General features: G+C 43.8%; 1 protein-coding gene across 1 annotated transcript in view; it reads right to left on the reverse strand.

Annotated features, from left to right (window-relative positions):
- Positions 1–911: 911 nt before the first annotated feature.
- The window catches only part of WNT2 (Wnt family member 2), a 40,421-nt gene continuing 13,890 nt past the window's right edge, over positions 912–27,442 (reverse strand). Inside the window, exons 4-5 of the mRNA XM_004418771.2 lie at positions 16,335–16,599; positions 912–1,203 (exon numbers count right to left, since the gene is read on the reverse strand). Of these exons, the coding sequence (XP_004418828.1) occupies positions 974–1,203; positions 16,335–16,599 (495 nt within the window). The 3' untranslated portion in view covers positions 912–973. The remainder of the gene's footprint in view (positions 1,204–16,334; positions 16,600–27,442) is intronic.

The following is a 27,442-nucleotide window of genomic DNA, read 5'->3' on the forward strand; positions in this document are numbered from 1 at the left end:
TGGTCTTGTCATCCCCGAAGTTTTCATTCTCAAAGCTGTCTCAGTTACAAAATTCCATGGGTCACATGGATCATACTGGATAGGAATTTTATTCCCCCTTCTTTTCCTTATCTGTACAGACACATTTTCTGATCTTCCACTTGATGAGGTATTTTCCTCCATCTTCCCCCAATAGTTACAGAATACTGCCAGATCATCAATCTTCTTTTTAATTTCCTTCAGATCCTGACTGAGAAGAAAGCCTCATTCCCTAAATTTTCTTTATATTGAGGGGACTGTAACGTAAAGCAACCACTTTCTGAGGCTTTTGCTATTGCAAAGATTCAAAACTGTACCAAGGGACAATAGTCCCACCTGGTCACATTAGATTTTTATAGGGCAATAAACGCCTTGAAAAATAAGCATTTTAAACCTAAAGTTTATTGAAAGGCATCCTTCTCCAGGCAATTCCCAATTACCCCTGGAGGTGGTGGCTGTGAAAATCACTTGATCAGGCAAAAGCCTTGCTTGGTCTTTTCAAGAATTAAAGTTAATTCAGCAACAGTTGATCCTGCTTTCTTTACCTTACCCTCCAGAGACAAGTATGGAATTTCTTAACTGTGAGCATTTGTTGGAAGACACAGAAAAAGCTCCTTTGAGACACTCTATTCCCCTCTGGCCAACTGCTCCAGAAAAAGGAAACTTCTAGGTGGGTGGAGACAGTGAGCTGGGCCCACTCCCCTTCCCTTCTAACAGCCTGTCATGACCAGGAAGAGACGTGCCCCAGGATGCTGGAAGTCGGAGAGAATAGGGCATGCTGTATGTGCAGCATGTGGCCCCAGTCCTGGGGCCCCTGCAGAGGGAGAAGGGGCTTCTGTTGAGACCAAGGCCACATGCCTTAGGAAACTTCTCCCCGTTTCCCAAAGGCCCAGTGTTCTTGCAGATCCAACGGCGTCGTTGTGAGAGGAAAGGTGGATGGCAACCTTCGCTGGGGTCATGTGGGAGACGCCCAGTCAGCGCTCTTGGGGGCCTTGCACGTGTGCACATCCAGGGCCTCCAGGCAGTCCTGACAGCGCACGGCACAGCACCAGTGGAACTTACACTCACACTTGGTCATCCGGGTCACACGGGAGGTGTCGTAGCCTCTCCCGCAGCACATGACTTCGCAGCTGTCCATGCCTCGGGAAGTCAGGTTGCACACACGGCCTGCTGTACCCAGGGAGCCTAGAAGACAAGCCAGGGAGGTGTCACTGAGAAGGTATGAGTGGACTGCAATGTGCCTAGAGAGGAGAAACGTTAGGAGGTCATCCTCCAGACAGGGCCCTGAGCGCCTCACCACAGCCTGGGGCTGCACCACCAATTCTGTGGGCCCGTGCAGCCTGTGTCAACTCTGGGAGCCAACTGCAAGGAGCATAGTGTTGCCCAAAGGGCCAACACCAGGAAGGATGACATGAAGCTTTGGGTCTGCCTTGGGCAACCTGACTCCAACGTTCCTATTTCTGAGTTAGATAAACGTCTCAGATTATTCTCAACTAGCCTAACATGCATAACTAAATTGCATGGATGGATCACTGAATGGGCAAGGCCAGATCAGAATGAAAGAAGGACCTATCCTAGCCTCCTCTCTCCCAACCTCAAACCATGTTAAGGAAGCAGTGGCCAAGGTTAGCTCTCTCAGAACTTGTTGGGGTGTGAAACCCTCAAGAGAGGGGATTCTGTCTCCCCAGACCTGATTACACTGGCTTAATAGAGGAGAAGAAGACTCTGGTTGCTGAAGGGGAGGTGTGATCATCATTTATGTAAGACCTTGAGGAGGGAGCAAGGCCCAGGTTGGTTTATCTTTCCCACTGCAGTCTAGTGGGCCATCTAGATGTGTGTGAGGCATCTGGTTGAAGCCAGGATTCTAGGCCTTCTAATGAACAAAGCTGGCATTAAAAAGCCTGTTAGGAATGACCACTGGAACATTATCTTAGTTAATTAGGGTGATGTTTGCTAAATGGCAATTCATATTTATATATTTGTTTCTGAAGAAAGAATCTCAAAGACAGGAAGCCTCTTAATTTGTTCTATTCCCCGGGGAAGCACCCAGAATTCTTTTACAAGAGTATTATCAGACAACAGAACCAAGTGTAGTGGACATTTTTGGAGAGTCTGCTCAGCTTACAATGATCCTTTCTGCTTCTTCCTCCTGCACAGAGATGGGTGCCTAGCAGCCATGTTGAATAACATTACCCTGCTTATCGGTGGCAAATGATTGGACCAGGGTGGGCACCTGACTTGCACTGGGCCAATCAGGTAGATTTCCCTGGAGATTTGTGATTTTGATGGAGACAGTCTCACCAAGTATAAACTCAGTAGCCATTGGCAGCCATGTACCACGGCAAGGTCTGAGGACTAGAGGAGGTCCGCAGAGAGACAGGAAAAAGGCAGATGTGCAGAGACAGTGAGCATAAGACAGGGAAAGAGAATGCTGCCCAGATCCTGGACTGTTTTCTGGTCCTGCTTCCATTTCTCCTGGCTGCATTCCAACCTTTGGTTCTTAGAGACTCTATATCCTTATAATAAATTTTCCCTTTTAGCTTAAACCACTCCAGTTTCTATTACTCGTAATCAACAATCCAAAATAATTGACAAACGTAGAGAAGCTAAACTCTTTATTTAAAAAAAAAAAAACAAAAAACTTTTATCAGGATGAAAAAGACAGTGACTTAATTCATTTTCCATTCCTCCATCATTTAACTAGGAATTTCTCCCTCTTTATAACTCCTACAGTGCCTCGTGACTCTCTCTGTGTTTATCACAATCTGCACTGTGTTCCAATTATCTGTATAAATGTCATGTTGCCCTGCCTGTCAAGAATGACCAGGGAAGCAGCCAGGTTCAAGCAGGGCATGGGGTCAAGAAGAGGAGAGGGTGGGGCAGAACTTGCTCTGAGTGATCAGGCCACTGACAGCAGGAAGACAGGCAGGGGAATTTCATGAGGACAGGAAGGATGGCAAAGGGCCGGGGTCAGGGTGGCGGGTGGGTCAGCCAGGGATGGCCTGGAGCCGACATCGTGCTGAAGAAGCAAAGGATTAGAAGAGGCAGCAGTTGGGCCTGGATTCAGGGCAACCATCAGAACAGTGCTCAAAATTACTGATTGTGCAAAAAGAACTCACTGCCAAATGCTGCCTCTTAACAGCACACTCATTTATTTAATTCAATAAACATTTAGTGAACGCAAACATGTGTAAAACACTGTGCCTGCTGCTTGGGGTTTTTGGTGGTGGTGGTGGTGAATAAAATAATAAGGTTTCAGTTCCGTCTCCCAGGGAACTCATAATATAATGAAGAGATAAATATGTAAAGAGATATTTCCACTACCTCAAGATAACTGTTCCATTTGCTGAAGACCTACTGTAACCTACAGTAGACTTTTGTGCACAGCACCACTGCAGACAAAGCTCAAAGACAATAAAGTGAGGTTACTCAGAGCTTGGGCAAATTAGGGTTCAAATCCTAGCTTTGCCATGTATCCACTGTGTGACCTTGGGCAAGTTACTTAATCTCATTAAGTTTCAGTTTCCTCCCATGCAAAATTGGGATAAAAACAGTTCCTTCCTCATAGGGCTGTGGTGAAGATGGGATGAGATAATGTGTGAAAGCATCTGGTATAATAAGTGCTCAATCAATGTTAGCCATTCATTCACTTAGCAAGTGTTTGAGTGTCTGCTATGTGCTAGGCACAGTCTGGGAGCTTGGGATGTATGAGTGAGCAAAGCAAAGATCCTGCCTTGAGGAGCTTGTGTTTTAGGGGCAGGGAACCAAGGATATTATATTAATGATATTTATTGGTATTAATATTAATAATAGCAAACAGGATCAGAAAAGGGTTGTGAATGGCATGGTTTTATAGCAGAGGTGGCATTAGAGATATGACACGAAGGATGAATAGAAGATTTGCAGGGCAAAATGGGGTAGAAGGCATTCCAGGCAAGCGAGAACCTCCCACCAGAAATTCCGAGGGCAAGCTCACAAGATTGCGCAGATTCATTGTGGCGGAGGCACAGGTGTGCGTTAGGCAAAGAGCATGGAAAAGGAGGTTGGAGCGACAGGTTCAAGAGTCTTTCTCCTTTGCTCCAATTTGGATTTTATTCCATGGTGGGTGGTGACAGATTTTTAATCAGGAAAAAACATGACAGAATGATAAGTCTAGAAGAGTAGCTTGGGGCAGGGAGGTATCCTTGAGGCTGTTGGATTAGTCCAGGCAAGAGATAATGAGTGGAGACAGAAGTAGCACAAATACACGATGGGTTGAAGAGGAAAATCACCAGGATTTGGTGACTCACTGATTTAGGGGCTGGGCGGCAGGAGTTTCAAGTAGGAAAAGACTGAATAATGTTCATTTGGCTCAACAATGAGGAGGTAACTGGTGCCCTTTGATGAGAAGAGCTTCAGTGGAACAATATGGATGGATGCAGTGGAGTGAAGAGTGAATAGGAGGAGAGGACAGGCAGACACCGAGTGCAGGCGGTTTTCAAGAAGCTGGGTGATGAAGTGGATGACAACTAAGCTGCTGGCGTGACGAGGCCGAAGGTGGGACTTTATGGTTATTTTAGGCCATCAAGTTTATTGGTGGTTTGTTATGTGGAAGTAGATAGCTGACACAGTTCAGTAGGTTTTCATTCATATAAGGTACAAAAGTGGGAAAAACTAGTCTATAATATCAGAAGTCAGGGTAGTGATTTCTCTTGGGGGTTGGTGAAAAGGGGCATGAAGGAGGCTTCTGGAATACTGGTCCTCTTTAGATTCTTGATCTGGGCACGGGTTATATGCATGTGCTCATTTGAGATAATTCACTGAGCTGTACACACGTGATATGTGCACTTTTCTGTAAGCATTTTATATTTCAATATCAAGAAGAAGGAGGGGGAGAAAGAGGAGGAGGAGACCACCTGCACAAAGACCTGGAAATATGTGAGGAGCAGAAAGGTGTTCAACGTGGCTGGAGTGTAGCATTCAAACGGGAGAGAGTCAAGAGATGAGGCTGGAGTGGTGGGTAGAAGCTGCACTCTGAAAGGCCTTATGTGACAGGTTAAGGGGTTTAAACTTGAACTCAAGGGCAATGGAATACTATTGAGGATTTTTACACAAAAGGGCACCCTAATTTGATGTGTGTTTCCGCAGGGTCACTATGGGTGCTGGGGTTGAATGGATTGAAGGGGGCCAGGGAGAGGGCAAGGCGACAAGTTAGAGACCTATGCAGTCTCTGGGCAGGACGGGATGTGACCTGGATGAAGACAGTGGTGGTGGGAATGGGAGAGGTAAGTGGACCTGAGAGAAGTTGAGGAGGCAGAACTGGCAGGACACGGTGATTGACTGGACAGATGGCTGAGAGGATGAGAAGAGTCGAAAAGTACTCCCAGGTTTCTGGCTTGAGTGACTGGGTTTATACTAGTGACATTCCCTGAGGTGGCAAACACCTGGGGAGGGGCAGGCTTTGAGCAAAGATAAGGAGTTTAGTTTTCAACAAGTTGAGTTTGCCGTGACTGTGGGTCATCTGGGTAGAAATGGTCACTGAAAATACTCTCTGGGACTCAGGAGGGAGGTCAGGATGGAGATGAAGATTAGGAAATCTTTTGCCCGGAGGTGGCAACTGAAGCCAGTTGGGAGAAATGAGACCCCCAGTGGGTGTGAAAAGCGCTCTCACCTGCCATCCCAGAGGCGACTCTGAATTTTTACCTTCATGTGTTTTGTTCATAAGCCCTGCACATCAATGAACATTCTTCACTTCCACCGATACGCATTTTTTAAAATGTGAATTCATTACCATGCAATTAGAATTCTTTATCCCTCTTGGGGCTGTGGGCCACAGGGGGCCAGGACAGGGAAGTGAAGTGTCTCATTTCTGAGTCAGGCTGTGGGCCTTTTACTAACATTGAACTTGGTGGTCTCTTCTCAGTGGCTTGAGGCCTAAGGAGATCTGAGCTGGTGGTCTAACTCAGCCTTGAGTAATGCTCATGGTGTTTTTTTGTCCCCCTAATGCAGAAAACTGAACTGGACTCTGAACAGAAGGATTGCTCAGTGAAGTGACCTCAACACCGTCAAAACTCTGAGAGGAGCAGACAAAGCGATGGCCCCTGACAAGAGCTTAACTCAGAAGTGGTTTCAGTCAAGGAGACAAAGACTCCTGCAATGAGAAGTCAATGTTCGGTTATAGGATGCTGGAAAACACGATTAATCTGAACACACCACTCTCCACTGGCTGCCCAAACAGGGCATAATGAGGGCCCAGAAGAAGGAAGATGAGAGGGGTTTTTGAAGGTTGAGAGCCACTGATGTTGGAACAGCGGTGAGGTTGCAGCCTGGAGCAGTAATGGGTCCCTCTGAGGTATCAGCGGCTCCCAGAAATGGGCCAGCCAAGAGCGAAAGGGCAGGCTCTGAAGTCTGGGGAGAGGATGAGGCTGCATAGCAATGGACTACAAATTGGCCCTGCTTTGGGGTTTGGATCTCATTAGATCTAATGACAGACTATAGGGCAGAAGGGCAGTTTTGACACTTGCTGCCATTTGAGGAGAATATAGAGCCATTTAATCAAAACCCTGAAAAGAGCATTTCCAGAGGGCAGAAGCTATACATAGTTTGCTGGTATTGCTTTCCTTTATCAGAATTATAGTAAGGACTCATTATTATTGGTAGAAGTAGGGCTATTCTGTCTTGGGGACTTCCCATTAGCCTTTCCAAAACAGAAAGCATCAGCATTATTCTTAATGCATAATCAAGACCATGCATTCGTGTGTGTGTGCGCACACATACACTTTGTGAAAAGGAGCCACTGAGTTTTATGATCCGCCCAGTTGTTTACTTCTGAATATTTGGGACATAGACTTTTAGATCTTTTCCTAAATAATATACTGACTTATTAATTAATGAGTCACTCTCTCCTTCCTGAGCCACAACAAGAGCACTTGGAGAAATAAAGACAGCTACACCCATCAGCCTTGAGCCCAGAAGGACTAGTTTTCACATTTTCAAAGCCATAGAGTTGAAGTTCATCCATCCTTTCTTTTCTTTTCTCTCTCTCTTTTTCTTTTTTTGTGAGGAACGTTAGCCCTGAGCTAACATCTGTTGCCAATCCTCCTCTTTTTGCGGAGGAAGCTTGGCCCTGGGCTAACATCCGTGCCCATTTTCCTCTACTTTTCATATGGGATGCCACCACAGCGGAACTCACGAACCCTGGCACACCAAAGGGGAGCGTGTGAACTTAACTGCTAGGCCACCGGGCAGGCCCCTCTTTTCTTCTCTTTTTACCCCTCACTCTTCTTCTTTCTTCCTTCCCCTCTACTTTCTTTTTCATCCTTTTTCTCTTCTTTTTGTTCATAATTGGGGCCAATATTTATGGACCGCTTACATGGACTAGGCCCTCTGACAAGCATTTGCCTGCATTATCTCATTTAATTCTCATAAGTTTATAAAATAGGTACTATTATCTATCACCATCTTGGAAATGAGGAAATGGAGGGTCAGGGAAGTTAAGTGACTTGCCCAAGGTGACACAGCTGGCAGGCTGCGGGGTCAGGATTTGAAGCCAGGCTTGTCTGACTCCAGAGCGCAAGCTCTTGACGACCGTGATATTCGGCCTCTGGGCAGAGAGCTCGGTCCAAGGGCCCTGCCAGGCCCCAGAAAGCAGGCTCACGGGTAGCATAATATTTTCTGTGTTTTAGCATATTTCCTGTTTTACCAAATGAACAACTAGCAAAGGTCCTGACATGTAACTTTTTTGGAGGGGACCTTTTTCTCCAGGGCATGATATGCTGAAGACAGTTAAGACATCTAAAGTTATGTGAGAAAGTGAACAAGGCTAGTTAACATGGTGTTAGTAGTTTACACCATGTTTTTCCTGCACTGATATTCCTCTTGAACTCCTGTCACCTTTATGAGGAATGAGACTAATTACTCTGCAAAACCAGGAGGCACATCTCCAAAATGTGTGCCCTCAAGGTGGTTTTAATGTATGTCATTGATGGGGCCATGGCTGAAGACTTTGGGCAGAGCCCTTTCTAAGCAGAACTTGCTCATTCAGGAAAGCCTATAGCATCAATCTCTAACTCACCACAAATGGAATGGCATAGCCAGATCATATAACCTAATTCTCTTCCAGACTTCGTTCTAAGATTCTCTGAGCCATTTCCAAACACCGGATTGATCTTTATAGATCAAATATTTGCATCATATGGTATCTACAAAAGCATGTGTGGCTGGCTCTAAAAATACGTCAGAGGAGAAATTTTAAAAATATTTTTGAGTAATGGCCCTATCATTAGTCTCCCAAATTGATATGTTAAAAGGATAAACACATATCTAGATGCTTCATATTTAACATGTTTATTTAAAAAAAATCATCTATATTGCTTTATAATATTAAGGTATCTCTTACTGCATTTTGATTTACTCAATTCACTTAAGAGAAGTGATAAGCTAGAAGCTCTTTTCCCTGACTTCCCTTTGCTTTCTGTTTGTGAAGTGTGCCCAGATGTGTGCTCTGCCTGGGTATAGGTCCCCGTCCCCAGACAGAGTGTTGCAGACTCAGGCTCAGCGAGCCCAAACTTCTGTCATCTTCACAGCACATTGTCATGAGATCGTCTGCCTAGACTCAATGTCCGTAAGATCCGGGAAATCTGTGATGTCTACGCCACGGGAAGGTGCAGGTTGTAGCCAGATCTACCTTTCTCCTCCCCAGAGGTGGTGTCCTCACCCTGGCTCACACAGGAGCTCATATATGCATGGGAAAAAGGAGGATGAAGAATTGGAGTTCCTAAATCGCGTAAGTTTGGGACCACATAATGCACTTTTGGTGGGGCACTGCTGAGGAAACTTGACAGAATCGAGCATCCCATCCTCAGAGCTATAAAATTAATAATGGAGTCAGGGTTCCCAGTGCAAAAACATTTCTGTCACCACCGACATGCATCTTCCTGACAGCAGAGGAGGACGGAGGGCTTTTGCTAATAGTTCCCAGACCCACTCCTCTGGGACCTGGAGGAAGGGCGCTCTCTCGCGCTCTCTCTCTCTGTGGATGGGCCTGTGTCTTTGGAAATTCCTGCCACTCCAGGCTGACAGAAGCCCATATGTTGACCATTAGGGCATAAAGCAAGATTCACGTAAGCCCATCATCCAATAGGCTGTTTCTCCTCTGGTTGACTTACATGTTGTCATTAATGACACAGATTTATCGAGGGACGAAAAGAATGTTAAAGAGCAAATGTTAGAGACCGCACATTCATCTACTTGCGAGTCTTACCCCTTCCTCACATTAAGGATTGCGAAGCTAAAGCTGGGAAAGACAAAAGCTCCACTTAGATGATTTTATTCAGCATTTTCATAATAACTAGGAAAGGTTTGACTGGCACAGGAAAGCATGTCCCATTAAATTAGCAAAGCCTAGCATGGAATTAAAGTTGTTGAGGTCAGACTCTTCAAGGCTTTCCATGTCTGGCACTAACTAGCCTACCCAAGTTTGTTTCCCACTGCTCCCCACCTGTACCCTCTAATCAGGCCATCTCCTCACCGTCCCACTGAATTGACTTTCTGATGTCACTGCTGTGTAGACTCTTTGCTCATAAGAGTTACTCTCATCAGCTGCACTGGACTTGCCTCTCACTCCTTTAGATTGGAAGTCTTCCCATCCCTCAAGATGCAGGCCTACTCCGGCACCGTCCACGAAGCTCTCCCTGTCTGCTCCAAGCCCAGCTGACCTCCTTCCTAAGTCCTAAAGTGTATGTCATGCAATAGGGCTCACACATGGCTTTGAAATGTTTGATGATTTCTCATGCATCTTGTCTCCCCAAGGATAGGGGTTAGGTCCTAACATTTCTTCCATATACTGCATAGTGTTCAGGTGGTCAACATATATCTCCTGATTTATTAAATATTAAATTAAAAATAATGTCTTAAAAATTAAGATCAGCCTTCCCTTGCCCAATGAGGGCACACTTCTCCAGGGAGTGCTCACCCAGTCCTCGGACACTACGGAGCGAGTAGACAGCTAAAAGTCTGGTTTCTATTCAAATTATCTCACTTGATATATACAGAACATATATAAGAAATATGGCACATTTTTAACGATAGAAATTCAAAATGACAACTTAAGGGAGTTTGTGGCATCAAGTTCAAGGTTCTGTTATTGCAAACAGAGTAAAATTAATTAACAATCCATTTATTTATTTATTGAGTCATAGGAACCTTAGGAATTTCTAGGTGAAATACATATTGTAAGAGGTCCAGAGAAGTTAATTTGTCCGTGGCTATCCAATTAGTTATCAGTAGAAACAGTAAGAGGTAGCAATAGGCACCATCAAAGTCTGCTGATCCTTAACGCAGGGCTTTTTCCCTAGGAATACGAAATTAGCATAGATTTAAAGAACAGATTTACCACACCAGCACAAAATAGGTTTCATGGGGAAAGCTTAAACGAAATAAGCAAATACATCACTTTAAAGTACTTTAACCTCATTCTTTTGTTTGCAACATATTAACATGGTAATTGGAAATAAATTTGTTCTATTTCAAAAAAAAGGACGTGTATTTGATAAATTCTTTGTTGTTAGTAGTTCAAATTATGTCATAGACTTCAAAATAAGAAAATGAAAATTTCTTTCTCTTTTTTCTGAAATTTTTGTTTCTTTTTCTTTTGAAAAAAAGTTTCTTTTTTTTCAGTTTTAAAAAATTCAATCTGATTGCCATTGTTAATTAATTTAAATTAGGGCACTTTGTAGTGTATCCTAAAAGTATAATAATTCTAACAAGTCTATATTCTGAAAGGTAATGCAGATGTACAGATCATGCCTATACATAAAATAGCATTGGATGTGAAGAGTATTTTGCTTACATTAACAATGAGATCAGATGAACTAACCAATAATCCCACTGATAGCAGTAAATAAAAAAGGGCCCCAAAGAGTAAAAGAACTGAGCATTTGGTGGCAGCTAAAAGCAACAAATATAGTCTGCATTTATTTGAGACTTTTTATCTCATTCAGGGAAATGGGCAGCCAGCATCTTAAGCTCTGTAAATGGTCCACTAATGCACTTGAATATGAGGAAAAATTCCATTTAACACTTAAGCTTAAATGGGAATTTTCATAGGCTGTGTATTATACGGTAATCAGCGATGAGTGAAGATGTGCTTAGTGATTACCTGTCAAAGAAACCAAGTTATCTTTAAGCTATGACACTGCACCAACATAAGAATTCACCTAATATGGTGAACCTATTCTATATTGTTTATAACTTGCCATTCAATTCAGTTCAACACATGTTTATATAATAGGTGCTAAGGATCCAGTGGTGAACAGACAGATTAAGTTCCTGTCATCATGGAATCCGAGTCCAGTGGGACAAACAGGAAACAAATAAATATTTGAATAAATTAACTAAAACTTGTGTCATGTGCACGAAAGAACAAGGCTTTCTGAGATCCATCCTTGATACATTTTAAGAGGATCTGGTGATGGACCGGAGGTGGAAATGAGAAAGTAGTGCAACAAATGCCTTGCGGGTTTATGGCTTGACTAACAGAGTGGATGGCTGTGCCATTTTCTGAGAAGGGGAAGCCTGAGGAAGACAGCTTTTGGGAATGGAACAAATCAGTTCAGGTTTGAACAGAAGCAGGTTGATAAAAATGTGAGCAATCTGAGTGGAGCTGTTAAGCAGGGAGTTGGATACAAGATGAGGAGAGAGGACACAGATGAGGATTGAGATAGCAGTTAGTGCCATAGCCATGGAGGAGACCACCCAGGGAGAAAGTGCAGAGGGAGAAGAGGGCCCAGATTGGGCCCTGAGGATCTTCAAAATTTAGAAGCAGGAGAGGAGAAACTAGCAACTGAAATTCAGAAAGACCAGCTATTAGGGCAGGAGGAAGATCAGGAGAATGTGGTGTTACAGAGGTCAAGGAAATAGAGTGTCCGGAAGGACGGACGGGCTACTTGCACAACATGCCACTAAGAGTTTGAAAAGAGGGTCCACTGGACAATAACTAACATTTATTATCCAATATAACCAATAATTGCCTATGAAAATGGTGACTTACAAGCCTCACAATACATTTTTCATATCATTCTCTCCTAGTCTAGCAGTCGTAGCACTTTTCAGATATCAGTTCATGAATTTCTACAATAAATCTCAATGCAGAAAGGAATGAATAACTTATTCTTTAATTTTCAAATCAAAATGACAAATGTAGGGTAAGACCTTGTGATAGAGCAATGGAGTGAGGACTGAAACCTAAGAAACACCACCTTCCTGTCCGGCCTTCAGGCTTCCCCAGCCTGTATCCCATTGCCTGCCAACCACCTGGCTCGTCTACAAGTACCAGGAGGCCTGTGAAGCCACGAGGGCGAAGATGGAGTCTGTCCTCCCCACTTGGCATTCCTGAGGCTTATCATAGTGTTTGGCATATAGAAGGGGCTCAATAAATATTTGTTCCATGAATAAATGAGGGACCTGAGATGTACTGGTGGGAACTGTACATTCAGTATCAAAATTAGGTCCACCCATTGCTACTGGCCGACATGTTGTTCCCTTGTTTTGAGTCAGGTCACAATCACAGTGTTCAGAGGTTCTGCAAACCAGGCCACACCACATAGCATGTCTACAACACCAATCTCTATAAACCATGGTTGGGATTGTGTTCCCCTGGGTTCTGAGCTGTTTGCTAAATATGATTTATGTGGAAAAAACCCGTGATACCCGAGTGCTTACACCATTCACAGCCTGCAGCCGTCAGTCAGCCAGGTATTGGGCTTTCAGCAGGCAACAAGTTAAGCAACTGTTGAACTCCATTTGTTTTTTGAACTTGACTGGAGAAGAGGTGGAGGGTTGCTTGTTTCCTACGGTTGAGGAGGAGACCTTGGGGTGACCTCTGGCCCAGGTCAGGGTTTTTACATCATAACCAGTGAAAGTGGCCTGTGATTAGGTGCAGACGCTTCTCTGGAGAGGAGAGCAGCATTCCTCAGTTAGAGATGAACCTATCTCTAACTTAAGGGCTTCTTTGATTTACGGATGCCTGGGGCAATAACCAGAGCAGATAACCACAGAACCACCAGCACACCCATCCCAGAAAGCCCAGTTCCTAGATCTAGCCTCCAATTTAGCCTGCAAAATGTCACATGCACAGCATCACACGGTTGTACCGTACTCTTTGGATCTGAGGGGAGTATTTATAGCTGAACATCAGAGCACTCACTTTCTTCAAGTGAAGCCTAGAGGGAAATGTCTTTTGTTGTTGTTGCCATAAGAATATCTTCCCTAATCAGTTTTTGAACTTATCATTTCTTAGAAACCATTAAAGACATTAACACTTTGTGAGTTAGATACAGGAATCTCCCCTTCTTTCAACTCTCAAATTCTGTCACATCTCCCTGCCTCCACAAACAGAAGTTAGGAGCTACTCCAGGATGATTCTAAACTACACACTTCTACGACTGTTTTGACTAACTTGCTAGAGTGCAGACTACAGAAGTTTCTAGAAGAAGATGGCCAGGATAAAGGCTTGTCTTTAGAAGGCCATAGATCACACAGACAAGCACAAGGCCCTAGGCAGCTCTGCGGGTTGAAGCAGGCTTTCTCAGGGAAAATCTGCATCTCATACACATGGCTATTTGTACATGACTCCAAATACCAGCAATGAAAAAATACTCTGTCAACCATCGAAACTTTTGCCTACATGATATCAAACACCTTGAATCATATTTTCACTAAAACAATCATCTGATGGTCAACAGAATTAAAAACAAATATTGCAAAGTTCGCATGGATGACTTAGGCTCAGTTAAAACAGGCATTAAGTATAGTTCAGACACTTTTTGAATAATCTAGGAATCTTAGTGGAAATCTGAAGTAATACATTGGAACTGGCTACTTAAAAAAAAAACAAGGTGGCTCCTGGTTAATCAACACTAACCAAGAACCATATTCACATCTTTTTAAGTCATATAAGCTAAAATGAGCCTAAAATAGAACAGAAATAAATTAAAAGAGTGAATAAATTATGTAGCTTCCCCCAGAAAGTCTGTACCTGCTGCAGTGTGCCTTGTGGCTGGGGCATCTGGTGGCAGAGTGAAATGGTTAAAAGGATGGACAGACTCAGGTTCGAGTCCCTCCTCTGTCTCTTACCAACCAAGAGTCCTTGGGCAAAATCCATAAGCTGTCTGTCAAAGCCTCAGTTTCCTCTCCCATAAGATGGGATAATAACATATCCACCTTATAGACTTCCCGTGGGAATCAACGAGAGAATGTTGATCAAGCCCTGAGGCGTGGCAGGTACTGCAGATGTGTTTGCTATTTTAGGATCAAGAAACAGAATTGTCTTCTAATACAGGAAGTAGAAAAAGCCAAGTGTGCAAGAATAACTTAGTGTCCTGAAGAGGCATCAGGGATTAGATTCAGAATCTCCTCTGTGGAGAAGAGAAAGTCAGGTCTTTATTTCATTGAACATCCACGAGGCTGTTAAATGGTCATCAACTGTAACTGTTTGCTTCACTGTGCAAACTGCTTCAATCCAAAACACCAGAGAAGATGTCCTGGGGAAGCAGGTCCTCCTACATCTGAAACGAGGTTTTTGCTTCACAGGCCTTTTCACGTACACGCCCTGGGAGATAGGTAGGGACAAGTTGTAGTGTGAGGCTCAAGAGCACAGGCCATGGGGTCAGATGGCAGGACATCCGTCCCCTCCAAGACCAATGAGATCTTGAGCCAGTCATTCACTTTTCTCATCTGGACAATTGGCATGATGATATCCAGGGCTGCTTATCTGAGTTCAAAAAATAAGACGTGAATTTGGTTCTTGGTTGGTGTTGATCGACCAGGAGCCACCCTTTTCTTATTCTTTTTTTTTCTTTCTGTAACCAGTTCCAATGCACTGATGTCATAGGGCGGCTCTGAGGATTAAATAAGCCCATGTGTGCAGTGATCATGGCCCAGTACCTGGCACACAGGAGCCAATATGTAGTTCCTAAAACAATCCTGATATCATCACCCCCTGTCTCGTGTGAAGAGGCTGAGGCTAAGCAGTTAGCTAATGGCAGAGGGGAGCCAGACCTCTGGGACAATCCCGTACCAAAGCACAAGTTTCATGGTTATTCGGTCGAAACTTTGGCCTGACAGGCAGGACGACTCGTTAGAGGTCCCAAAGCATGTCAGGAATGCAGCAGGGCACAGCATCTGGCCCTCTCCCTCGGTAGTTATTAATCCATAGGCTGCATGTAGAAACCTGCTCAAGTGCTGCAAAGAACTAGCTCGTCAAAGCGTGAAGGAGATTCAACCACTCGGGGACAAGGAGAAGCTTCGGACTTCTCGTGACCTTCCCTGGTCATTGTGCCTCTTGGTCAATCTAACGTTAGGACTGGCTGCCGTCTGCACTGTTTTACTGGTTCCTTTGCAATTACTTTGGAATGAAAAACAAACTCAAAATTTAAATTTGAGGATGTTTTTCCTGATAATGAATTCTCTTGCTTTCTACTAAGTCTGAGAAGTTGGTTTGAGTCAAAGTTGGCTCTGGGCTCCCCATCACCTCCTATCCACTGAGACTTGTACTCATTCTTATTTTGTACCAGAGTCTTTGCAAAGACTATGCTAAGCCTGGAGATTAGTGCTGACCAGGAGGGGTGAGAGGTGCATAAAACACACAGGTGGGAACAGCTGTGGTGAGGCTGACGGAGCTGCTCTTTGAGAGAGTTTAAGACGGAGAAGGTGCCGTGTGCAAGGGAAGGGTGTGGCTTTAATAAACGAAGTGCCTCTTACACAGCCCTCATCCGCTGCCCACCGACAGCTGAGCCAGTGGGGATGAATTCTTGCTTTCTAGCATTTGGCAACTTCTGAGCTTATTGGAAAGAGCAAGGGAGCATGAGGGACGGCAGATATCAGAATAGGCTGACTTGAAAGCCCTGAGACCCTCTTCCATAGTCATGGCAGTGGGATTTGTAAGGGGGACCAATACATTGCACAGCTGTCCTCCTCTCAGCTTCAGGATCACAGGAAAGACGCTGGGTTGCTATACCTAGTGTACGTTAGTCCACTAAGTAGAGTTCTGTCTCGGCTGAAGAATTTTGCTAATCTGCATATTTTGACTTTCTGCCACATACATTCTTGTTGGGTTCCCATTTCTCCAGAATCTTCACATTATCAACCCATTTCTCCAGTTGCTTAGGAGAGCTCTCTGTGCACTTGAAATCTGAATGATAAGAACATGAGCTTTGAACCTGAAGGCAGCAGGCTGCACTTGTAGAACTGGCAGGCTAAAAATACAGAACTGCATTTAAATTGTGGAGTATTGATCATTGGAAGAATTAGGTGCTGTGAATAAAGTGTTTTGAACTTACCTGCATCCCGGTCTCTGATACAGTAGTCTGGAGAATTCTCAAAATACACAAGGTCATTTTTTGTTGGCTTCTTAAACTTCTTGTTAGCCACAGTGAAACCAGTGCCATCCTGGTTCATGACGACCTGGATGGCCCCGTTGTACTTCCTCCAGAGATAGTCGCCTGTTTTTCTGAAGTCGGCCATGGCCAGCCAGCACGTCCTCAGAGTGCATGAGCCGCTCACGCCGTGACACTTGCACTCTTGTTTCAAGAAGCGCTTTACAGCCTGCGGGAAAGGATGGGCAAGGTCAGTGGAGGTGGGTGCAAGCAAGTGACTTGTGCTACAACTTTCCCTACCTCCGAGCAATCAAGGAGTGAGTGAAGCCACAGGATCCTGGGAGACGTCAGAGGTCACTTGCGGGTCACTTCAGCCACATCTCACATGGCACTGACTACAAAGGGCGGGGCATGGGGGCAAGAGGTGGGGGGGGGCAGTGCCTGACTGCGAACCCCATTTAGCTATCAGTATAACAAAAACCTCACTAACTTGAATTTAATAGGGTTGCAAGGCCAGTTTGAAGAGTGAGGGAATGAATTAGAGTATTTGCTAAATAAATATAGCTTTATTATATTAAAAGTGTATGCAATTACTCAAACTAGATTAACAAAGTTACTGCTAAGCCCACATCTTTCAATAAACAAATAATAGTGATTGTCGCCATGTATGGGGTGCTTTCCACTTTCCAGGCATTGTGTTAATTTTTTCTACGTGCCACCTCAATGGCCGTATTCTTCACAACCATCCTGCGCTACGGTATTTGTGTTGTAGATACTGAGGAGCCAGACTTAGCGAGGTTAGTGCACTGGTCCAAAGTTACACAGCTGATATAGGATGGAGTCAGGGTGCACTGGAAAGTCAGCTGGTGACCCTGAGGATGACATTAAATCTGGGAGACGATCACTCAACTCTGGCTGAGTCATTCAGCTTAGGTGACAGAGCTGAGCTTGCTCTGTTCTTTCTTAGAGGGAAGCAAAGGAAAGTGGGACAAGCCTACCTTGGCTAGCTCCCGGCACAAGGACCCCTCCCGGTAAGCTGTGAGCCTGTGCACGGTGGGCCCTGGCACTGTCTAGGGAAAGTTTCTGCTTTGGTCTTGGATTAGCCCGCAGAGCTGTGCCATCCCCAAAGTGATTTTGTGCGAGTTATCCTGCCCTGGTCCACTTCTTCTCGACTTGCCTAAGAGTTATTAGCACTCGTGGTCCTCACAACAATCCCGAGCTACTGTTCTTCCCATTTCACAGATGAGGAAACTAAAGATCAAGGAAGTAAGATGACTTTCCCAAGCTCCTGGGCCAGGATGTGGAATGGCCAGATGTAAACCCAGACTCTGAAGTATTTCCAGCTCATAGGATGTGCAAACAAATGAGTTTCTTCAAAATATTTCCTAAGAGCATGTTTCCTGACTGAAAACCTCTCTCTGTTCTCTTTTTCATATGATTCACACTTTAACAATTGTCATTTTTTTCCTCCCCCAACAGTTCTCACTAATCTCTGGTTCAGTCAATCAGCTTTCCAAATTATCATATTAACAGAGCTTTTTATTGCTCAAGGGAGATCATAACTGATGATTAACAGTTGCCCCCATCAACTACCCAAAGCAATGTGACACACAGGGCTGTTGGGGAGAGGGTACGCGCCTTTGGTCCTTGGCTCAGTCACGGAGCAGAGGAGGAGAAACCTGCCTGCTGAGGGAGGTCCCCCATTCTCTTGATTTGCATCCCAAAGACAGAGGGTGTCTGGGGTGCGGGGCATTGGCAGAAGAGGCAGAGAACCTCCTTGATGACATTCTCTAAGGTGGTACTCTGAACAAAATCCTTAGCGTAACACGTTGAGGGAACTTTAAGAACTTGAGGTGGTAGTTTCAACCCTGCTCTGCCCACTCCCTGAGATTCTGATGTAACTTGTCTGGGTGTGAGATGTGGGTAGGTGGGAGGGTGGCTCTAGCACGCAGCCCAAATGGAGCTCCCTGCAGCACGCATGCTCACCCTTCCCCCACCCTCCCCCAAACACACACCCGCAGACCAATATTCCAGGCTGCCTCCCTCCAGGTAACTTCGCCCTGGTGCTTGAATCTGGTTTTGCCTCTTCCACAGACTCAGTTTCTGACCAAGGTTATATAGTAGAACCAAATGTGCAGAAATGTTCTTCATTCCAGAAAGTCAGACCCAAAAGGCATTCTAGAGCTGAAGGAGCCAAGACATCATGGTGGCTCTATGGTTGTGAATTCACTCACATCCTTCTCAGGTTGGGCCTCGGCACTCAGATGATGTTTGTTGCTTTGCCCCTCCTGGCAGACTGTGCCTTGTTACATTTGGAATCTTTCCTCTTCAGCATAAGCCAACTTTGGAGAGCAAGGAGAGAGAAGGGAGCAGGAGGAACTTCACTGGTTTAGTCCTCCGGGTCACAGGGATCTGGGCAACTTTAAAGGATGAACTCCCTTTGTGGAACTATACTTCCCCTTGTGCCCTCTGCCCCCATATCTTTATAATCTGGGTGTCTGGTATGAAGCTCACTTGGTGACCTGGACAGCAGGCCTCTGCCACAGACACAACTCTAGGAGGGCCACCTCTGCGCCCTCACTCCGTCTCATGCAGGTCCCACCTGTCTGGGAGCTTTCCCTCCCAAGATCTCGATAGGGCCACACAAAACTCACTCCATGCCAAGGTCTTGGGAATTGACCATGAAGGATCATTGTTCAAAGCTTATTCCTTTTAAAGCGGGATTGTTTACTCATAAGTAATACTCCTAGTTTTAAAAATAACAAGAAAGATTCCTGCCCTCCCTTTGTAATGCTATGTTTCCAGGTTTCAGACTTCAAAGTTGGTATTTTTATATGATTAATTGAAGGATTTGCATATTAATTTAAAATTGGATCTTAAAAATACACCTTATGAATTCTTATAAATACATGTGGCAGTGGCACACACTGTTGGTTATCATCATTCGCTGTTGAATGGCCATCTCCCTCTTCCTTCCTAAAATTTGTTCGGGTGTTGGGCAGCCACATGCTTCAGAAGTGGCCAGGTCTCTCTCTGACCTCAGAGCAGCCCAAATCAATAACTGTTTTCATTGTTCTGGCACTGATTGTTTTCAGCAGAAGGCATGTGATGATTCAATTTGGGCCAATATGATGGTAGGAGTAATCCATTGGGGGACTTGTAAGAAAGGATTCTTCATTCTTTAAAAGGGCCACATGAGGAGAAACATCTTTTCTCTGTCTCTGGGTGCAGTTTTCTGCAGCAGCCCCCTTGGGACATGAGGCAGCCAATGCAGGACAAGCAACAAGCTGCAGACATCAGTCTTAAGAGATGAGAAGAACTGGGTTCTGGAGGATGTTGTTGAACTGCTTGAATGAACCCATCATGGCCTTGCCCTGCCTGCAGGTTTCTTGTGACCCAAGATAAGCTTTCCTCATTATTTAGTGCCTCCGGGGTCTGTTACTTATAACTGAAAGTATTTCAGCTGGTAGCATGGTACCAATCAGTTTTTGATTGTGTATTAATCACAGGCTCTGATGATTAACCTTGGGGGAAGGTGAGACACCGTCTCTGGTACTGGATTTGCTCACATCTCCGGGCCCCATTCTTAACACACCACACAGCCCGTTCAGTGCTCAGTCACAGGTTGGGGCTACCTCCATCTCTTCTATTTACTGGATTTGCAGACTTGAAATTCAAACCCTTAATCTTGAAGAAGACAACACCCTACTCAATCAGAGAGGCAGAGGAAAGCGGCTCTAAGACTAGGTGTCCTGATTTAGAGAGTAGTTGAGGTAGGAATATGGAATAGGACTGAGAAACTAACAATGAGGATTCCTAGTTTAGAAAAATTCCAACATTCAAATGGTATAATAACATTATAATAATAACAACCACTTACTATGTGCCAGGTTCCACCCCAGGTGGTTGATACACATTATCTTATCTCATTACCACAATTAGGCAAAGTAGGTTATTATTCCCATTCCGCACTCATGAAAACCAGAGCTCAGGGAGGAAAGTAAAATCCCCAGAGTCACCCAGCTAGACAGAGGCAGACTAGGATGTGAATCAGATATGTGTCACTCCCAGATCTGTGCTCTTTCTAAAAACACATTTAAAATCCTAATATAAATCACATTGTGATTTTCTCAACTTTTGAATTACGCATACTCTGCTTCCCTCCATTCTTTTGAATAAACCAAGAATTGACTGGATAATATTACAGACCAATTATAATGCGGAGAAAAGAGGTAGAGAGAGAAATGGCTGGGGGTGGGTGGGGGCAGGGGGATTACATTGCATCTTTCAAACTATTAGTCATCAAAAATCTATTAAACAAGCCATTCAAAGAAGAAATGTAAAGACTAATAAAAAGAAAAAAAATGTTCGCCTTCACTAGTAATCAGAGAAATGCAAACTGAACGCAACACTACTTTTTCTTTTTTGCCTAGCAGATCAGCAAATAGTAAAAAGATCGATAATATTTGATGTTGGTAAGAGTTGGGGAAAAGGATGCTTTAACAAACTGTTGGTGTGAGAGTAAATTGATATACCATTTAAATGGAGAGCATTTTTTCGATACCTGTCAAAATTTTACATATACATATCCTTTGACTTTAGTGATTCCACTCTGGAAATATGTGCACAAGTTTTGAATGGGTGTTCATTGCAGCATAATTAGAAATAGAAAAATATTAAGAAAAAACCCAAATTACATCAATGGAAAAATGGTTATGCAAATTATGGCACATGCTTAATAATGGAATGTTATGTGGTCTTTGAATAATGAGATAGATCAGTCTTACCAGCATAAAAGGGAGTCAAGAGGTAAAAGCAAAATGCAGAACAATATACGTGGTACCGTCCACTTTTTAAAGGCCTGCATATGTACGTATAGACAGAGGAGGAGGACAAAGAATTTTTTTTTTACAATCTGGCTGCAGTCTGAAGGGTTAAGTGGTCCAGAAAGAGGGGAAAACAGAGTCCAACTACTCTGCACAGTGAAAGACTAGGAATTGGGGACTGCTCCCTGGCACCCGGAGAGAGCAGAGCAGTGGTTCTCATTCTGGCTACACATTAAATTCATCTGGGGACGGTTTCCCTCACACGGACGCGGCCCCTCCCAAGACTGAATAAGTCAGAACCTGGGCTGGGCTGGGGCCCAGCCTGGGTGGTACTTCGGAGCCCAAATGCTTCTAATACGCAGCCAGGGTTGAGAATCGCGTCCAAACCCGAAAACGCAGCGGAGGAGGAAGCCCCCGCACCGTGGCCGGAGTCCGAGGCCCACAGAGGGCGAGAGCCCGTGAGAAATCCCGTGGAGGGGGCGGCATTACATTTCCAGGAACAGGGATATCTGATTATTAAATGAGAAGTTGTGTCCTACCTAACCTGTGTCTCCAAAACGTCCTAACCTCCAGGGGAAAGTTGCCATAAGCAACAGTTTGTGCTAGTGCTGCTTTGGAGCGAATGAAAGATGGGGGTGACCAGTGGTGGAACAGAAGCCGAGCGTTTTTAGAGGAACAGGCTGCAGAGGTGGGTCCCGCTAGAATGGATGCCCCCGAGGGTCTTGGGAGGCGTTGGGGAGGGGCTGGTGGGCTTCCCACGCAGGCCCCTGGTGGAGCGGCTGCGGACCATTCATTTGCACGGTAAAGGAAGGAGTGAGCAAACGGAGGACCTGGGGACATTGCAGGGGCTGCCAGACAGGCCGGGGCTTTTTGAATTTGTTTGTTTTTAATTATTACTTTCAAATTTCTTAATTAAAGAAAAATGCGCACATGATTTTTTAAAAAAATCAAATAGTCCAGAAAAGATGAGGGTGAAAAGCAATAGCCCTCTGCTGTCCCCTTCTCCTCCTCTCTCCTCTCCTCACTCCCCTCCCAGTCTGCCCAGCTCCAGAGGGGGTGACTTTTAAGGAATTCTTTTAGCCCTTCAAGTGGTTACCTAAATGCTTTACAACCAGTTCTGTGCTAGCTGACTGCCAACTTTGTGAAAAATAGAAAAGGGCATCCCATCCTCAAGACAATTTATTGCCATAATAAAATTGCCATAGTAACTGGACAAATCCACAGTAAAAATGTGGCGGATGGAACCCTCTGGAGGGGTGTGTGCAATGCAGTGCTTGTGCAACTGAATGTGGCAGCTCTGCATGTCACTGTTTATTTACCTACCAATCAACATTCCATTTTTCCTACCAGACTTATTACAGACGGTGAGATTTTAACTCAGCCCTCACTTCCATCACCCCAACTCCCAGCACGGTTGTATCATGATTCTGGTGACCTCTGCAACTTCCAGGAAGAACCTTACACCTCCTTTCTTGTTGCAAAAGTCATAGGTGCCATCTCTTATGCGATGAGGATATTTGCAGTCCCTCTTCCCTCCTCCCCTTCTACGTCAGCAGTACTTGTCCTTTTACAGCGACAAAGATGATGGGATTAAAGTTCTGTAACTATAGTTAAGGCTCCCACCATATGCCTAGACATTGATTCCAAAAATCGAAAACAATAAACATGTATGTAAAACTGTTAACTGCAAGGCCGGCCCGGTGGCGCAAGCGGTTAAGTGCGCGCGCTCTGCTGCGGCGGCCCGGGGTTCGCTGGTTCTGATCCCGGGCGCACACCGACGCACTGCTTGGCAAGCCATGCTGTGGCGGCGTCCCATATAAAGTGGAGGAAGATGGGCACAGATGTTAGCCCAGGGCTGTCTTCCTCAGCAAAAAAAGAGGAGGATTGGCGGATGTTAGCACAGGGCTGATCTCCTCACACACAAAAAAAAAAAACAAAAAAACTGTTAACTGCACAACCAAGGACTGTGACAGGACTGCATCTTATAATCTCTGATCCAATATCACAACCTCTGTGCCAAAGAAGCATATTCCTGGAGTGAAGTCTGGTGTTTTGTCATTTTACTTGCTACCAATTGCATTTACTATAACCTAACGTTTTCCACTCTCACAATCATTCCACCTCCATCACTTCTCCTCATTTCCTGGGGAACTCCGTGGTTCTCCATCTTCTTCTTCCAACCTGGACTGGCTACACAGCTGAGACCTAACATCATGCCCTCCTAGACTGGACACACTGCTCTGCTGGATGCCACGTTTTCTCTTTTTTGGTTTATTCCTTCTCTTTGCAACACCTGCTTAAGTAACTCCTTCAAGGTGCGTGGAGGATACATATTCTGAATTCTTGCATGTCTAAGATATCTTTATTCAGCCTTCACACTTGACTAATAGTTTGGCTGGGTATAGAATTCTGAGTTGAAAATAATTTTCCCTTAAAACTGTGAAGGTATTGCTCCACAGGCTTTGGCCTCTAGCGCTGCAGATGGGAAGTCTGATGTCCCGCTGATTCTTTGGCAACTGATGTTTGTTTTCATTTCACTTTGTATTCTTTTTTTCCTTCATGAAAGGTTATAGAAACTTTCCCTTCTCCTTAGTGTTCTAAAGTATCATAATGATATATTTAGGATTTTTTAAAAAATTGCTCTTGCTTAGCACTCAGTGGGCCCTTTCAATCTGGAAACTCATGTCCTTCAGCACTGAGACATTTTCTTAATATTTTCCTCCTCTCTACTTTTTTTAGTCTCTTTATGGCATTCTAATGCCAGCTGCTGAACCTTCTGAGTCAATCCTTTATGTCTCTCATATTTTCTCTCTTATATTTTTAACAGTCTCTTCCTGCCTTCTTGAGAAAGAAATTCCATTAGAGTAACACGCCTGGCTCTCTCCATCCCCTTACTCATTTCTCCCCAGGGAAGGAGAAGTGACTTATCCAACTGGTGAGTTTAGAGAAAAGATCAGGGTTGTGAACCTGGGTTCCTTCTCTTTGGGGATATGCCAACCTGTGGAGAAGATGAGTTATGATCAGCTCCTACCCTCCAGCAAGGGACTCCCTGCAGGGGCCCCACTGCACAGCCCGGGACAGGGTGAGTAAGTCTGCCCAGTTCAGGGGTGGATTGCTAGGAAGCACTTTGAAGATTTGAAGCTACATCCTTCAGTGCAACTTCTTTTCAGTAGTGCAACAGACGTTTTTACTCCATCTATCTGCCTCCTTTGTCCATTTTTCAGTTGGTTTCAAACTCAGGTGGGAAAGAGGAATGGTGTTTATGGATTTCCTTAAGCTCCATTCGTCTTTTTGGCTTTTTATTTTACTTTCTGGGAGATTTCTTTGGCTTTTTCTTCTAAGTTCTTTCCTCTTCTCTAGTTGTCACTTTTTTAAACCATCCATTCTTGTTGTTTATAGATGTTAATATCTCCTTGAATCTCTGTGAGGAGACTAATCAGGCTTTTAAAAAATTCTCTTCTCATCCCTGAATTATTGCTTTTATTCCTTGGTCATTTTTCCTACAATTTTTGGTCTTTCTCTTTTATGCTACTGAATTTAATCAGATATATAGTAATCCTTAGACAGTCTCTTCATATTTAAGAATGAAGTCATAAAAAGGCAGTTAGGAACTCTGGTTGTATGGGTGGGGCTTGTGGACCAGAGAGGTTTGCTTTCTGGTGAGTAGGTAGGACAGTGGCTATCATGCTGGAGACTCTAACTCCGGAAAGTTTGGAAGGTTACACGCTGGACTTCAGGAGTTCTGCTCAGGGTGGAGGGGAGGCAGTGGGTGCAGAATTCCATCTCTTAATGGATAGAGATTAATTCTCTTAATGTCAGTTAATCCCGATTCTCAGGCCTGTGTGTCTCTCCAGTGCTCATTTGTATCTGAAATTTTCTTAGGGCATCTTGGTTTCCACTTTTGGCTGTTGCCTCTTCTGCTTTTACTTTTTGCCCATCTGCTTCCATCCTTCTAGACCAAGGCTTATCCATCCTTCTTTATCAGTTACAATTTCTTCATTTGCTTTCCACTTTCCAGAAATTGGATGAGCTCTCTCAATTTTTTGACCATTCTCTTTATTGTTGATTTAAACCATTTTTATCCCATTACCATAACTTTAATGAGGTTTTAGGGAGGAAGAGGTGAAATAGTACGTGCCCTGTCCACAGCCTTGAGTCCATTTGCGTGTGAAATGGTCTGGAAGGAGACAAGGATTGTCAGGGAGGAAACATTCTCATTTTACGATAGACATTTTTGCACTGCTCAATTTCTTACTTTCATTTGTGCAAGTGCTGTTTCTACAACAGAAAGACAGAACACGAGGAAGAATCCATTACGATGACTTGCTGTCTCTCTCCAGTGTGTGATGCCGAGCGCTTCTTCCAGAAACTTAGGCTGTAGCCCATGACACAGTGGATCCTGTTTTCTATTTTGTCTCTTGAATTTCTTCTAAAGGGTCTCTTGTTCTACTTCCTTCTTCTTTGACTCTTCAAGTAGGCTGCTGTCAAGATTCCATTTCAGCCTTCTCATGCTCCTCTTTTCACATCTCACAGCCCTTGTGGTTTTATATCACCAGACTGGCCAGCACAATCCTTCATAAACCCCTCTCCCCACACCATTTGCTTAATCCCATCTAATGATTACTCTGTGGCGTCAATAAGTACTTGTTCATTTGACATGACTACTTTAAAAAAGACAAATTTGACTGCTAGGGATAACAGTACTCTTTTGGTGTTTAGCCTCATAGAAACCATTTTTAGTATGTAATGGTTGTAATTACATAAATAATATGGAACTTTTCTCAATAAAGAAATCTTCAATAAGCTCATAATTGTTTCAGTGCTAAAATTGTAACAGATTTTTGATGGCCCTAAATCTTTGATTTTGAGCATTTTAAGCTTTCAAGTCTGCAGAAGCTATTTTCTATTCTTAGAATTTAAGAAACATAAATATTAGCATTCTATACCACAGAAACATAAGTCTAAATGTTAAAAAAAAGAAAAAGTTATGGAAGAAGGAAATACATGCATTGTGTAGGCTAGAGAAATTCTATTTTATATTTATCTGCCCCAACTTCCTGAAGCATAATGTTGAGGCATAACATTCATTAGGGTCTTACCCTATGTCAAACCATGCTAAACATGTTATCTTCATCATTTTGCTTAATGCATACAAGCATTTTATATTTACTATTTTATTTAATCCACACAAGCACACAAGGTATATACTATTTTCATCCCCATTTTACAGATGCAGATGTTGAGACACCTAGAGGCTGAGGACCTTGAGCTAGGTCTCGCCGGCAGTGTGGCGGAGGCAGGATGTAACCCAAGCCTGTCTGACACCAAGTTGGCACCTTAAATCATTCTGCCACTGTTTCTGATACTGGGGTTTGCCAAGCCCTGGGGTTCATATTCTCTGGGTTCAGTGGGTTCTATAAAAGTTTTTATACTTAGTGGTTGCACATCTAGTTAGTCTACAAAAAATTATTTTTCCAGTTATAAAGACAAACTGCTGTCAGGGAGAATGAAATTTTGGTTTCTTAAGTCAGCTTTTCTGAAGAATGCCAGGGTGTCTTTGGAAGACTTCTTTGCAGAACATGAGAATTTTTTTCTTGTAGGTACCTGCATTTTGCTAAGTTTACAAATGGCAAGAGTATCATGCCATACCGATACTCTTCCTATCAGAAAAAGGGCAATTCACCTTATACTGTGTGAAATATATGGTAACTTAACAACTGACCTTGCCTTAGAAATCCTACTTAGAATTTATTTTAGGTCCTTATATGCTGTATTTTAACTAAATTATTTAGTTAAACTTGAGCATTCAAAGAAATGTGAGTACTTCGCTTTTTAGTTGGGTGTATGCCACAAATCAACTAACATATTTCTGGTCCTATATCAGTTTTCCTAAGGGAAACACATATTAAAAACATATTATTTAATTTTCAGATGCTGGTTTAAAGCCAAGTACATTTATTAACAATTAAATCCTTTTGACAGGTCCACATCTCTAAGAGTTACTGAAAATCAGACCAACTTACATCTTTCAAACATACACGCTCTGGAACTAGGAAAACAAGGAATATTTATTAGCAAACTGTGCAGTTGGTTTGCTTATGCAATCATTTATTAAATAAGACACTGTGATTTCTCGAGCACTGTCACTCTTTATAAAAAGTACTGGGGCCGGCCCGGTGGCGCAAGCGGTTAAGTGCGCGCGCTCTGCTACGGTGGCCCGGGGTTCGCTAGTTTGGATCCCGGGCG

This window comes from Ceratotherium simum, chromosome 1 (assembly GCF_057802395.1).
Source record: "Ceratotherium simum simum isolate JZ-2026a chromosome 1, ASM5780239v1, whole genome shotgun sequence".
Classification (NCBI taxonomy): domain Eukaryota; kingdom Metazoa; phylum Chordata; class Mammalia; order Perissodactyla; family Rhinocerotidae; genus Ceratotherium; species Ceratotherium simum.